A 16,284-nucleotide genomic window follows, 5' to 3' on the forward strand; every position below is an offset into this window, starting at 1 on the left:
AAGAACCGTTTGACTGCTGTGATGGCAAATAAAGGCTTTGCCATTGATTACTGAGAAAGGGTATGAATAATTTTGGACATGGAATGTTTTGTCAAAATGTAAAAAAACATAAAAATAGGTAATAATTTTCATTAATATTTCTAACACAATGTCTTACCGTCTTTTGTCACCTTCTTATGTCATTTCCAGCCAGAAGAAACCTATTTGTCAAATAAAAATTCACTATAACTCAAAATTTGGCATGGGTATGAATAATTTTGGGTTTAACTGTACATCAGCTATGTGCAAAATATCACTTGCATTTTATGCCTTTGTAAATCTTTTGAGTTCATTCTGGTTTGATTGATACCTGTTATCCAATACAGTATAAGCTTTCTAACGGTGTATGGCATGTCTCATCGGAGGATTCTAACAATGACTGCAACCCAAGAACTACAGCATGAATGGTTGCTTCTGCACACCTTTGAGCAGTCAACCATAATGTTAAGCAGTAATATACAAGCACTCGTGAGGAGTAATTGTTATTTTCTATTTCAGAAATTTTGGCAACTCTCAGCATGGCTAATGCAAATTCTCAATATGCTGGATTTTGAGAGTGGGTCAGAAATGGTAAATGGACTGCATTTATATAGCGCTTTTATCCAAAGCACTTTACAATTGATGCCTCTCATTCGCCAGAGCGGTTAGGGGTTAGGTGTCTTGCTCAAGGACACTTCGACACGCCCAGGGCAGGTTTTGAACCGGCAACCCTCCGACTGCCAGACAATCGGTCTTACCTCCTGAGCTATATCGAAGAGGAAGCATGGAATTTCCTGGGATTTTCATGCACTATAGTCTCTTCAGTTTACAGCAAATTGCATAATAAACAAAAAACATCTTGTGAACGGCAGTGCTGTGGGTAAAAGCACTTAGCCACAAATACCACAAATGCTGAAATAAAAGCTGTGTACAACAGTGGTATGCAGAAGGGCATCTCTGAAAGCACAATGCATCAAACCTTGAAGCGGATGGGCTACAGCAGCAGAAGACCATGCCGGATTCCACTCCTGTCAGCGAAGAATCAGAAGATGAGGCTACAATGGGCACGGGATGACCAAAACCAGATGATTGAATATAGGGAAAACATCACCTGGTCTGACAAATCTCTATTTCTGCTGTGACATGGTGGGGTCAGAAGTTGGCATAAACAGTATGACTCCATGGATCCATCCTGCCTTGTGTGAATGGTGCAATGTGGCGTTGGTGTAACAGCATGGGGAATGATTTCTTTGCACCAATTGAGCACCATTTGAATGCCACAACCCACTATCAGTCTTTAGAAACTGGAGAAATACCTTAGGACTGGAAGCAAGGTAATATAATACCACCATATAAAAAAGAGACCGATCCAGGAAAATACAGGTGTCAGTTTAACTTGCATCACATGTAAAATACTGGAATCTACCATTAGAGACAAGTTAGAAGTGTTTCTTGAAAACAACAACATCCAAAGGGATATGAATAACACAGTGACTTCAGATTACTTCAGGAGTCTGCACAGACCAGAGATCTCAATACTATAGCCCACCTTTCGGATTAAATGGAATGGGAGGTTCACAGCAGGAATGTGTGGCAAAAAAAATCTGCAGAAACAATCATGCCACCAAGTCAGCATGGACCATAATCCCTTAGAACTTTTTCCAGCACCTTTTTGAATTCATGCTGCGGAGAATTAACACTTCTGGAGGCATACCCAGGTCATCCCCAGTACTTGATAGGTGGTGATAAAGTGGCCACTGAGTAAGTGTGGTAGTACATGTCAACATCTGTAAATGAGGAGACAGTCCATGAATTGGTCTACAGCAGTCAAATACTACATATTTGCTTAACTGTACATAAATTCTCAGTCAACAGTACGGTATCAACGGTTATTCTAATTCTCACCTGTAAAATGTTACATGATGATGATTAAATATTATGATTAAGAACTATCTGTTTGATAACAGCTTTAGTTGTGTGACAATGTACAAATTTCATGGACAATTTAGATAATTTCTTCAGACAAAAATATTTAGTCTTGAGGCTGCTGCGAAAATAAAATGGCAAACTGGGTTTTGCTGGGTTCATCTGAAATAACAACAAAACATCTAGTTCATAACAGAAAGTAAGACACAAAAATGTTCATTCTTTTTATTTAAAAACTATAAACAGTCACCAAAGTAAATAAAGCCAATCTATAACAGACGGTTGGGTCTATTCATATCGCACACTCTACTGACACAGCAGAAATGGTGATGGGACGTCCCGTTTGGATGCTACTACAACAGGCAGATAGAAAGGTTTACAGGAACACGCTCCAAAGACAGTCTGGGGATGAGAGCCGGAATGTGGCATGGCATTAAGAATGAAAAAAAAAAGAAAAAAAAAAGAAATCGTACAATAAAACTCCACACTATATTAAGATAGAAAAAGTAGTGAAGAAAAATATCATACCTGCACATAAAGGAAATATAATAACAGGAGAAAACCTGTATAAAACTCCATGTATTAAACCAATTTACAAATACAAAAGAATCTGCGCAAGTGCTGAGCCTGCGCAATGACAAACGTTTACAGTGGATACATGTTGGGCCAAAAAAAGGAAAAAACCTTCAATAAGTTTTTTTTCTTCTACAAAAATGACATGATATATTATTCCATACTCTTTCAGCCAGCAAAATGAGTTCTACAAGGAATTATAATACAAAAAAAAAAAATCACAGTTCCACAAAAAACTGCTTTCTGTACAGCAGCTGTACCTTTGCAGACTATTTACACATTGTTGTAGAACATTCATCCACTGCTGTGTATATAATCACATTGAATAGAAGTGACGGGGACCATTAAAAAACAACCGGACCAACTGTAACGCTTTTATGATCTTTCTCCAGTGACAGTTGTGGCATGAGTGGATTTTATATATATTCACAAATATTTACAAGTTTTTTTTTTCTCATTTTGACATATTGGTATTTATTTCAATAATAAATAAGTGAAAATATATTGGCTCAAGTAAGAAAAACCAACCTACCAAGTTCTAAAGAAAAACACTCTAACCAGTTGCCAACCTGCCAATCTGAACCCTAAACCCTCCCTCCCCCAACCCATCTTGCCTTTGCACTACTCCGACCCACAGGTTTCAATCTAGTGAAACACATACTCAACCAAGTTTAGGCAAACAGTCCCAGGATTAGAAAAATGTGCTCGTACTTGGGCAGGGAGTACAAACGGCATTTGATTGTTACGGTATGGACTATTGAGCAGAGAGTAAAAACAGTGCTAGGGATGGAGCGACAAGGGGCTGGTGGCACATCCATCGGCAGGACGTTTGCAGATGAATGCTGGAAGATCCCGTGGCAGTTTGTGGAAAGAACGAAAGGAACTGTTTTCACTGATCCCAGTACAGTGAGACCATTTCACTGATTCCAGTACAGTGAGCGATGAGAGGCACAGACAGTGCCTTGAAGTCTCTCTCCATTGATATAGCCCTCTTCAGAGATGTGGCTGAAGTGTGGTTCCCCCTGGCTTCCCTTAGGGGAGTGCAGGCTTGCCCCCTCCCTCACCCCTGTGTCCGGAGCGGCGGTCCCATTTGGAGGTCAGGCCTGGAGTGAGCGGGTCAGTTCATAAAGGCATTTGGCGAGTGTGGTGGACACCTCCATGTTGCTGAGAGCTAGCACAGATAGGTGGTTTTCATGTCGCTTCATCAACCTACCAAGAGAGGGAGACACCCGTCAGCAACACCACAGAAGCACAAATTCACATGGGAAATCCTCATGCCAAATTCACTAAAATGGTCCCTCAATATCATAATGAATTTGCGAAATAAAAAATTAGGTCTTATTACGCTATAAAATAGTCTTTATTACTTCATACTATTTTCAGAAGGTCAGCCTACATGGTTTTCTTTTTTTTCTTCTTTTTTAACAGAAGGCTGGTAAAAGAAATCCCCCAACATAAAGAAATGTTCAGAATAAACACCATATTCAAATACATGATTTTTAGATGTCTAAAGACATTCAACCAGCAATATAAAGGTCCAACTTGAGCACAATTAAGTTGATTCAGTTGATAATCTTCACCTGGAAGTCAAAAGATCCATTTCACCAAACAGTTGGCAGGCAGCCATTACATTACATTACAGGCATTTATCCAGAGCGACTTACACAACTTTTACATGCAATTACATTGGATCCATTTATACAGCGGGACATATACTGAAGCAATGCAGGGTAAGTACGTTTCTCAAGGGTACAACGGCAGTGTTCTACCTAAGAATCAAACCTGGGCCCCTTTACATTTAACCTTTGGGTTAAAAGCCCAGTTCCTTACCCATTATACTACAGTGCCGCTTCCAAAACTAAAACAGACATAGTACTCTCCGAAGTACTGTAGGTTTATGTAAACTTGAATGCAGTGTACACCTGGAGTAGGGTATCAACTGATTTGCAGCAAATCTCCTGCTAGGCATTGGTATGGACTGTCTCTAATGTGTATTTTTCCCCAATTACTGAAACATCTGTGAATGAAATAATTACAACACAAAGTTATGAACTGAACAATAGCAATGATTCAACCAACAGCTGCCTTTATACAGTGCCTTCGGAAAGTATTCAGACCCCTTCACTTTTTCCACATTTTGTACAGCCTTATTCTAAAATTGATTAAATTCATTTTTATCCTCATCAACCTACACAATACACCATAATGACACCAAATTTTTGCTAATTTATTAAAAATGAAAAACTGAAATATCACATTTACATGAGTATTCAGACCCTTTGCTATGACACTCAAAATTGGTGCATCCTGTTTCCATTGATCATACTTCAGATGTTTTTACAACTTGACTGATTGAATGAATGAATCATTGCACTTATACAGCACTTTTCTGAACGCTCAAAGTGTTTTACAGTGATGAGTGGGAACTCACTTCACCCACCACCAATGTGCAGCACCCACTTGGGTGATGCACGGCAGCCATTTTGTGCCAGAACGCTCACCTAATGTGGAGAGGGAGAGAACATTTTTTAGCCAATTAAATCAAGGGATGATTAGGTGGCAATTTGGAGAGAGCCAGATTGAGAATTTAGCCAGGACACCAGGGAACCCCCTACTCTTTGCGACAAGTGTCACGAGATCTTTAATGACCAAAGCTTGTCAGGACCTCAGTTTAACGTCTCATACGAAAGACACCATCTCCTACAGTACAGTGTCCCTGTCACTGCACTGGGGCATTGGGGGTTATTTGGCCCTGCAGGCCCACCAACACCACTTTCAGTAGCAACTCAGTATTCCCTGGTGGTCTCCCATCCAAGTACTAACCAAGCCCACACTTGCTTAGCTTCACCCATTTGGTAGGAGCAGGGTGCATGGTGGTATGGCTGCTGACAAATTGAAATCCACCTGTGGTAAATTCAATTGATTGGACATGATTTGGAAAGGCATACACCTGTCTATACAAGGTCCCACAGTTGACAGTGCATGTCAGAGCAAAAACCAAGCCATGAAGTCGAAGGAATTGTTCGTAGACTTCTGAGACAGGATTGTGTTGAAGTACAGATTTGGGGAAGGGTACAAAAAAATTTCTGCTGAGCAATTGGGGCAGAAGGGCTTTGATCAGGGAGGCCACCCTGACAGAGCTCCAGAGTTCCTCTGTGGAGATGGGAGAACCTTCCAGAAAGACAATCATCTCTGCAGCACTCCACCAATCAGGCCTTTATGGTAGAGTGGCCAGATAGAAGCTACTCCTCTATAAAAGGCACATAACAGCCCACTTGGAGCTTGCCAAAAGGCAACTAAAGGACTCTCAGACCATTAGAAACAAGATTCTCTGGTCTGATGAAACCAAGATTTAACTCTTCGGCCACGCGTCATGCCAAGCGTCACATCTGGAGGAAACCAAGCACCGCTCATCACCTGGCTAATACCATCCCTATGGTGAAGCATGGTGGTGGCAGCACTACGCTGTGAGGATGTTTTTCAGTGGCAGGAATTGGGAGACTAGTCGGGATCGAGGGAAAGATGAACGGAGCAAAGTACAGAGATCCTTGATGAAAACCTGTGCCAGAGAGCTCAGGACCTCAGACTGGGGCAAAGGTTCACCTTCCAACAGGATAATGACCCTAAGTACACAGCCAAGACAACGCAGGAGTGGCTTTGGGACAAGTCTGTGAATGTCCTCGAGTGGCCCAGCCAGAGCCCGGACTTGAACCCGATCAAACATCTCTGAAGAGGCCTGAAAATTGCTGTGCAGCAACGCTTCCCATCCAACCTGACAGAGCTTGAGAGGATCTGCAGAGAAGAATGGGAGAAATACTCCAAATACAGGTGTGCCAAACTGGTTTGAGGCTACCAAAGGTGCCTCAACAAAGTACTCAATAAAGGGTGTGAATACTTATGTAAATGTGATATTTCAGTTTTTTATTTTTAATAAATTTGCAAAGATTTCTAAAAACCTGTTTGCTTTGTCATTATGGGATATCGTGTGATTTCTGAACTTGCCAATCCGTGAATAACAATAATTATAGTGTTTGGCTGTTAGTCAAAATTAAGGACAAATGCTTACAGAATGCCATCCACTGGCACAACGCATAACAGTGCAATGTATATGACATATCGCCCTGCTAAATAAAGGAGCATTTATTCTATCTAATATCAACACTCCATAGAAAATATATTTGTTCGGACAACAATAAATATAGACCTACAAGTGATCAAAGTTCACCAATTCTAAAGATCAAGTCCAATCAAAACAATAATGTCCAACTCCTCATTCAACCGAAATGGTGACATTGATAGTAACACCAAAATCCAAAAAGGCTTCCTTTTCAATAATGCTTCTTTTAAAGCAGCCAGCTCTCTCTATGTTGTCACTTTCTTAAGTCCATTATTTCTAAATGACACAATGAATTACTTGGTTAAAGGAGATCTGCTGCACATCAGGTGATACACAACCGCAGCTGTACAATGCATTCAAGTTGCCCTGAACAAGTGCAAAACAGTACTTAAAAACTTGTAATACGATGTTGCATTTTACAAAATGAAGCTACACAGCAATCAACCTGAAGTGTCTTTACATCTTATTTTCTTATAGCTCACTTTTTATACGTTCGTATTATTTTGCATATGTGCCCAACAGCTGTCTTTTTAATGATTAGTGAAATGGACCAACTGATTTCCAGGTGAAGACCACCATATACACTGAATCAACTTCGGGGTGTCCACACATATGTAAGTTCAACCTCTACCTTACTGGTTGAATGTACTAAAAAGGTCTTTGGACTGAAATGCCAACTTAATAGAAACATCCCGAAAAAAATATGATAATTATTCAGAACATTTATTCATGACTGTAATGTAGTCAAACAATAAAAAACAGAACAATCCACAGAGCTTGCAGAGAAATGCAGAGTAAATTTTCCAACAAAAAAATGTTATTTATTTTTTACTAACATTGACTATGAATTTGTAATTTCAAATATTATATGGTCCAAATAGTGTTTTTGTTTATGTCTGCTTGTGATGTAAGGCACTGGGGTTATCGCCTCTAACAACATTCCTGAGCAAGTAGCATGCCTTTTTCTCACGAATAAAATGTGCAGCCTGTTGCCAGTTAGAATTACAGTGAAGAAATGGCTGATGCTAGCAAGCGCATGTCTACACCAGAAAGCTAGTTTATCCCAACCAGGACAATGCTGAATAACCCCTGGTATTCACAGCGAAAGGGTCATGATAAAGCTTGTGAATAAATGAGTGTACATCTGTTTCAAGTTTGGTTGGGGGGAAATCTGAAGTGATGCAAAGTAGGCTAACCTTCTTCTTGATTGGAAAGTTAAGTAACTGATAGCAGGACCTCAAAGAATATTTTCTTTCTGTAACCTACCATTATCCATGGTATCATCAGTCACATATAGAACCCTAATTGGCAAATGTGTTCCTGATCTGTTGGACAGGTGCTGGGGTTTTTCGTCATGAAGGTGACAAGTCTTTGGTCATCAACTGTAGAGGTCTTCCTAGGCCTACCAGGCCCTTTGTGATTACTGCACCCACCACTGCTTTCTTTCTTCTTAATGACATTACAAACATTTCATGTTGATGTTGATATGCCCAAGGTTTGGCATATGTCTCTGACTGTTTTCCCATTTCTCAGCCTCTCTTAATTGTCAATAGCTTCCTTCACTTTAATTGGTATGACTCTGGTATTCATGCTGACAAACCCCAATAACAAACTCCAAAGGAAATCAAAAGCCTAGAGCAAGAGTGCACAAACTTTTTCAGTGATGACCCAGACATCAATCCATGCTTTTCACGACCCAAACTGATATCATTTTCATTAAGAACAATTAACTGATAATGAATGGTTAAACGGCTGACAATAGCCATGTTTTTAATACCTATAAACTAAATAAAAGGACACAGTTATTGTTTTATTAAATTAACAGGCAATTTACAGAATTTACGGCTTTATTAATGAAGCATAGTATGGGAAAAATGCTCAAAGCTGCCAGACAGAAAACCATAGGATAAAACAAAACATTTCTTCTCATTAACGTTATTGGCATTGTCAGCAGTGAGTCTCTTTTTAAAGGGCGGTATCAACCACGTATCCATTTCCCAGTGAGAAACTTTAAACAGATTTCTAAAGCTAATATTTCTATATATTGCTAGTATTTAAATATAGCCAATATTCCAATAATGTTACAGTTCTTTATTTTTGATGTCAAAAGCAAGAAAAATACTGGAACGTGATGATTACCAAGTCTTTAACTATCTTATGTTGTATGAGCAATAAACAAGTTAAATGGGTAGAACTGTATGGAATAGCCAGCTTTCTATTACACATGTTCAGCACGTTAACCCCATCGTGCATGAAGACACAAACAATCTGGCAACCACTCACGGGGTGGAGTTTCGAGAGTCGTCTGGTCCCCCCCACCTCTGCGGTCCAGCCCCTCTTTCGTCATTGCCTCCACCCTGCCCACATCTGTCGCCAACTGCTGCTCCCCATCACTGCCACCCGGCCCCACCAATCATCTGAGCCACATCATAAACCCTATGAAAATGACTGACATGTTGTCACCAGTCGGCACCCTGAGCTGACCAGAGGAGGATGGGTTTCCCCCTTGAGCCTGGTTCCTTCCTTCCTTCCTTTCTTCCCAACTGCCACAGGGAGTTTTTCCTTGCCACTGTTGCCTTAGGCTTGCACCTGTGGGGGTTTAGGCCAGGGTTGTCTGTAAAGCGTATTGTGACAACTGCTGCAAAATACGCTATACAAATAAAATTTGATTGATTGATTGAGTTTCAATCGAGAGCAACTAGTGAATTTGGTCATGCTTCAGGCTGGGATTGTAGTTATACAGAGTAGGAACTAGGAGGGCGCCACAATGGCATATAGTACCTTGATTATTCAATCCACTGGCAAAAGTTATTACATATAGACTGACGGATTGCCTGGCAACCTTCAACTAAACAGGTTTGAAGCTCGCAAGGTAATCACTGGATGTAGTACCTTGGACAGTGAATCCTGCATCACCTCAATGCAATACACCAAACACACAAGTACAAAATCAGTGGTTGTACTGTAAAAAAAAATAAAATTAAAAAATTTCTCAATACTTCTGATGGCATGTGTACTGTGACATTGAGTGAATCAAATGATTAGAGATCTCAGGCAGAGTGAAGATTACTAGCTATTTTGTTAGCCTGTTAAATATAATTCGAAGCTCGCCATACAAATCCATCTCAGGTCATTAAACTGCCTGACACAACAACACTGCTCCCACAAATGCATAATTTTACTACTACTATTACTTTTAGGCCATACTTTGAGGACCTTTTCCAGCTTGCAATGTCACTTTCACAATTTCATTAAGAAGTATCCTATATTTCAAAGGCAATAAAAAAAAAAAATTTCACAATGCGTCACAAAGTTAGTGTTTCATGAAATTTACTATTTGCCTATAACACAATGGTATATGCCTTCAGTATGGAAAAAATATAGGCTATTGGGGGTGATAACAATTGGCTAATAATAATAAAAACTGGACACAGGCTATACTATAGCTTTCACAGAATAGCCTGAACTTAAGATCTTCACAAAATCTACTTATTTTTGTGCAATAAGCTAATAAAAAAATGTTTTCTTTTTATAATAACCAGGACAAATAAATATAAAATTTCATTAAAGTAATAAGAAAAAATACAAAATATAGTTGCAAACAGCAAAGCTGAGCCGTAGCACGTTAAGAGGTATTTGTCATGGACTGCAAAGCAAAACCAAATACAATACAATCCACACCAACTTTGGTGTGTATATGATGCAAAAGCACATCTGTAATAATTATTTGTAAATTGCAATTTTGAAGTGGTGCAGTAGCACCATCTAGGATGGTGGTAGCATGAATTTTACTTGACGAAAACAACACATACAAAGAATGAATTAAATGCATGTAGCAATAAAAACAGGTAAAGTCCACTTGGGTAAGTTAGTTTCAGTTGCAGTTACCAAAGTCATTACTTCAGTTCTGACCCAGAGAGATTAGTCAGAGCAGTGGACCCAAACCCATTGGGTCTTGGGTCCTACCTTTGGTATTCAGGTCCATGTAAACCCATGAAGATCTCTTATGGAGAGAGATTAGTCTCAATATTATTGACAAATTCATGTATCAGGATCCATAAATAAGAGATAAGTCACAAATGTGTTTCACTCTCAACTTGTGTCTTTCAAATTATTTAAATCAACGTGCACCAATTTGCAGAAATACACAGACATTTGTGAATACGTTTTCCCATTTGCACAAATACCCAATACTTTGTATATGAAAATCAGCATGTTTCTACATGTATATTTTGCAATATGACATTCCCAAATGTAAAGTAGGCATGTGAAGAGATGAATCTGCATTTGCAGATAAAGTCACAATACATTACAGGCATTTAGCAGACGCTTTTATCCAGAGCGACTTACACAACTTTTTACATAGCATTTACATTGTATCCAGTTATACAGCTGGACATATACTGAAGCAATGCAGGTTTTGCAACCTTTAGGTTACAAGACCAACTCCTTGCCCACACAACACTACCTTCACTCAAGTGCATTCAATGTCGCAAGTTTGTGAGTTTCCTTTATAATTTTTATTTTAAGACTTTCCTATAACTGTCTGTGCACCCCAATCCACACACAAATTGCTGGCTGTCGTCTTTGGGGGTGGGGAGGTTGTGCTTTACCAGCCTTCCTGGTAACTGGGCCTCATTCAATGTGTGCAATGATGGAAGAACAGAAGCATCTCCTGCAGTGAGTAAAACAGAGAGGTCGATAGTCCCTTTTATAATGTGCATGATTTGGAATATTAAATGTAAAGTTAGTCAACATTGGCTAGGTAAGTTATATGATTTAGGATTTGAAATGCAACATTAGTTAGCTACCTTTAGCTAAGTTAGTAGTTGCCCGGTTCACATTACCCTGTTCTAGCAAATTTTGTGAAACCACAGGCCAAGCTAGCGATATGTAATATTGTGTAAATAACTCGGGCTGTGGTTTCACTGTCTTTGCTATACTGGGGTATCTTAAACGAAGCAACTAACCTATTATTAGCTAACTAATGATACATTTTATATCTCAAATCATGCATGTTCTACATAATTAAAGGGATTATCAAATCTCTTTGTGTTTACTCACAGTGGAAGAGATTCCACTTTCAGTCGGTACTGGTGTTGTCCAATCAGGGTTTTTAAAGCAGGATTCCCACTCTTTTCAAGGTATTATTTTCCAGAACATTTTGTGGGTCCTGTTTGCAGTTTGCTTTCAAGTTTGAGGCAAATTTTTGGGCTCTCTGCTCACAATTTATTTTTTAAACGAACAAATCACTTTTCTGCCCCATTATTACTACAACTATTGAAAATATATTAGTTATTTCTCTCCGATTCTTAAATATTGCGGATTCTCCATCCATTATTGAACCCAATCTCACCCAGATCCAAGAAGCCTTCAAGCCGACAGGTGCCTTCCAGCTAATTCCAGCGCTTCACATTGATGCAATCATACTTACTTCCCCATGCTCTCCCTCATCCGACCAGGCATTTAGAGCGAGTGCAATATGTTTAGTTCTGTCTCTTCCACCGTTAGTGGTAATTTAACTTATAATAAATGCATATCTAAGGCTAGACTTCCGTAAAAGATCTCCAAATAGAAAGCTTGCATCTAGACAAATTGGAAGTAGCGAGGAAATCTTAGGACTCCATTTCAGGTCATCTGGTTGCTACTTCTATTTCCCTTTCACATAATTAATCAGCTCCTGTGGCGTCCTTGCAATAGGACGAGTTTGTCATAATAAGGAAGCGTAGTGCTAAGAAGCCTACAGTACACTCAACCACCTCCTCTTGAACTTTCTAACACATTCGCCCCACTAAATGCCACGCTGGTCAAGGAATAGAAAGTGTTAATAACTGGCGACTCCATAGTCCAAGATGCGCGAGGTTTTAAACCAAAGACAACAGTCATTTGTATTCTTGGTACAAAAGCGACAGATCAAGGCAAATCTGAAAGTGCAGGCTAAGGGCAAATGTAAATTTTCCCAAATCGTTATTCACACTGACATCCGTATGAGGCAATTGCAGGTCAGGAAAAGTAATTTTGAGTCGGTGTGCTTGTTGGAAAAGATGATGTCCCGGGCAGTAACATGTTCCAGTCTCTACCCTGTTCGGTCCCGCGATGAAATCTACAGCCAATTATTGTTATCACAGGCCAACTGAGTGGTGTGCATCAAACAAAGTGGTTTTATAAATAATTGGCAGTTTTTGATGCAAGTCTGGTCTTTTGAAAAGAGATGGTGTTCTCCAATCCTGTGTGGGCACTGCCCTTTTATCTAGAAATATAGCCTCTAGTCTGACTATTCAAAGCTAATGCTAACACATACGTTTGGTCCTACACAGATGTTTGCTAGCTACCCGAAACTGCAGGCTAGACTTAATCTTATTGAGAATGTGCCCATCCCCCATATTCCAGATAATTTAAATTGTAAATTAAATTAAATATACTGCTATTACCCTTCCTGGATCATGGCCTTGTCATGGTGGAAGGGCTTGCGAGGTTTCATGATCCCCGGAGCTATGTCGTTGGGGGCTTGTGTCCCCTGGCAGAGTCTCCCAAGGCAAACAGGTCCGGGGGATGGACTCAGACGAACACGATCCAAAAGCTGGTGTGTGAGGTTGAGGGGTATCAACTACATATAGTTGGCCTCACCTCTACACAGAGTGTTGGTTCTGGAACCAAACTCCTTTATAGGGGGTGGTCTCTCTCCTACTCGGGAGTTGTACATGGTGAGAGGCACCGGGCGAGAGTGGGGATACTCACAAGTCCCCGGCTGGTGACCGCTCAGTTTGAGTTCACTGCAGTGGATGAGAGGGTCTCAATGCGACTGTGTATGGCGAAGAGGAAAACTTTCACTGTTATATGTGCTTATGCACCTAATAGCAGTTCAGAGTATTTGGCCTTTGGCCTAGAGAAGTGGGAGCGGTGCTGGAAAGGGCCCACCTACTGACTCCATTGTCCTACAGGGAGATTTCAATGCTCACGTTGACAATGACTGGGAAACTTGGAGGGGCGTGATTGGAAGGAATGGCCACTCTGAAAGCGATGCTTTGTTACTGAACTTCTGTGCTGGTCATGTTTTTTCCACAACAAACACCATGTTTAAACACAAGGACATTCATAAGTGTACGTGGTACCAGAACACCTTGAGCCAAAGGTTAATGATTGACTTTGTGGTTGCTTCATCAGACCTGCAGCCATTTGTGTTGGACACTCGGGTGAAGAGCGAAGCAGAGCTGTCAACTGATCACCATCAGGTGGTGAGTTGGATCAGATGGCGGGGGAAGATACCAGAAAGATCGGGAAGGCCTAAACATGTAGTGAGGGTCTGCTGGGAATGCCTGGTTGGTGCATGTCCTGGCAGCAACCTAAGGAACCATTGGTGGACTCTAGTGGTGGGGGGGGGTCTGTCAAGATGAAGAAAGAGGCATTCCGGGCCTGACTGGCGCAGGAAACCTCTGATTCAGCAGACAGGTACAGGCAGGTGAAAAAGGCTGCAACTGCTGCAGTTGCAGAAGCACAAGCTAGGGCATGGGAGGCGTTTGGAAGGGCATTGGAGAAGGACTTTCTGGAAAACCATTTGGCACCTCAGGAGGGGAAAGCAGGACACTGTCCAGGCTGCACTTAGCAAGGATAGTGAAACTCTGACCTCAACTGGGGATATTGTCAGAAGATGGAAGACACAGTCCAACAGACATGCTCTCCTTTTTAGGAGGCTGAGCTGGAGCAATCAGAGGGCTCAGAGTCCATCTATGTGGCAGAAGTCACTGGGGTAGTTGGAGAGCTCCTCAGTGGCAGAGCACCAGGGGTGGATGAGTTTCGTACAGAAATGGTGAAGGCTCTGAATGTTGTTAGTGTGTCTTATCTGACACAAATTCTCAATGTCGCATGGAAGTCAGGAACAGTGCATTTGGAGTGGCATACCGGGGTGGTGGTCCCCATTTTTAAGAAGGGGGACCAGAGGGAGTGTTTCAGTTATCAGGGAATCATACTCCTCAACCTCCCTGGGGCAGTCTAAGCTATGGTTCTGGAAAGGAGGCATCGACTGATAGTCGAAGGAACAATGCAGATTTTGTCCAGGCCGCGGAACAGCAGACCAGCTTTTTACCCTCTCACAAACATTTGAAGGAGCATGGGAGTTTGCCTACCTAGTCTACATGTGTTTTGTAGATTTGGAGAAGGCATACGACTCTGTGCGCCGGGGTATCTTGTGGGTGGTGCTGCAGGAATACAGGGTGCTGGGGTTGCTGTTGCGTGCCATTTGGTCCCTGTATACTCGGAGCGAAAGTTGTGTTCGGATTCTTGTCATTAAGACAAGATTGTCCAAAGTGGGTGTCAGAGTCCGCCAAGGGTGCGTTTTGTCTCCTCTCCTGTTCTTGGTATTCATGGACAGGGTCTCAAGGCGCAGCTGAGGTATGGAGTGTGTCCAGTTTGGGGAAATAGGAGTGGCATCACTGCAGTTTTCGTATCGTACTGTGACTTTTGATGTGCTCTAGAGTGGTTTGTAGCTGAGTGTGATGTGGTCCAGATGAGGATCAACACCTCCCAGGTCGGTGGCTGTAGTCCTTCCCTGGAAAAAGATGATTTGTCCCCTTCAAGTTAGGGGGAGCAACCGCCCCAGGTGGAGTAGTTCAAGTATCTTTAAGCCTTATTAACAAGTGAGGGGAAAAAGGGATTTGGAGATCAACTGGCATCTGGGTGCAGTGGCCGCAGTAATACAGGCACTGTATTGGATTGTGGTAGTGAAGAAGGAGCTGAGCCGGAAGACAAAGCTCTCGATTTACCAGTCGATCTTCATCCCTACTCATACCAATGGTCACAAGCTATGGGTATTGAGCAAAAGAGTGAGATCGCGAATACAAGCGACCAAAATGGGGTTTCTCTTTAGGGTGGCTGGGCTTACTCTCCTTGATAGGGTGAGGAGCTCAGCTGTCCTTCACAATGAAAGGAATCAATTGAGGTGGTTTGGGCATCTGATAAGGATGCCTCCTGGGTGCCTCCCTCTGGAGGTGTTCTGGGCACGGCCACCAGGGAGGAGACCCAGGGGCAGATGTAGGACACGCTGGAGGGATTACATCTACTGGCTAGCCTAGGATCGCCTTGAGATCCACCGGGATGAGTTGGCGAAATTCAGTGGGGAGAAGAATGTCTTGGTTGCTCTGGTTGCCCTGTTGCCACTGCGACCCTGATCTGGATCAAGTGGTTAGAAAATGGATGGATGTATGGATACTGCTATTAATTCCAGCAATAATAAGATTCTGAAATTTGGATTCCTACAATAAGATCCCTTTGACGAAAAGAGAACTTTTGCTGCTATTTACAATTACTTAATTCACACAATACCAGAGTAAAAATATATTTGAAGTATTAATATGAATTTTTCTCAGCTTGATGATGGTAGGAACAGCCTTTTTTCTCAGCCTATTGCCCTGGTGACTGTCAACAGACCTCATAGCCTATACTCTGGCTTTATTCATGACTTAGCAGAATTTCTTTCTGACTTAACTATAAGGTACTAATCACAAAAAACAAAGTTTTAGGCAAAATGTCAGCATGTGTCAAAAGCCTCAAAAGACAGGAAATGAAATGGATTAGCCCTAACACAAACATTAGTCTGCTCTCCATCAAGGGGTATCTGCATAGATCTTTGAGAACTGCTACAGCTCTGTATATGT

The 16,284-nt window shown here is 41.3% G+C and overlaps 1 protein-coding gene across 1 annotated transcript in view; it reads right to left on the reverse strand.

Annotated features, from left to right (window-relative positions):
- Window positions 1-2,155: 2,155 nt before the first annotated feature.
- Window positions 2,156-16,284, reverse strand: part of arid2 (AT rich interactive domain 2 (ARID, RFX-like)) — a 211,613-nt gene continuing 197,484 nt past the window's right edge. The window contains 1 exon segment of the mRNA XM_035425440.1: window positions 2,156-3,726. Within this exon segment, the coding sequence (XP_035281331.1) occupies window positions 3,615-3,726 (112 nt within the window). The 3' untranslated portion in view covers window positions 2,156-3,614.

The sequence above is a fragment of the Anguilla anguilla genome, chromosome 7, assembly GCF_013347855.1.
Source record: "Anguilla anguilla isolate fAngAng1 chromosome 7, fAngAng1.pri, whole genome shotgun sequence".
Taxonomy (NCBI): Eukaryota; Metazoa; Chordata; class Actinopteri; order Anguilliformes; family Anguillidae; genus Anguilla; species Anguilla anguilla.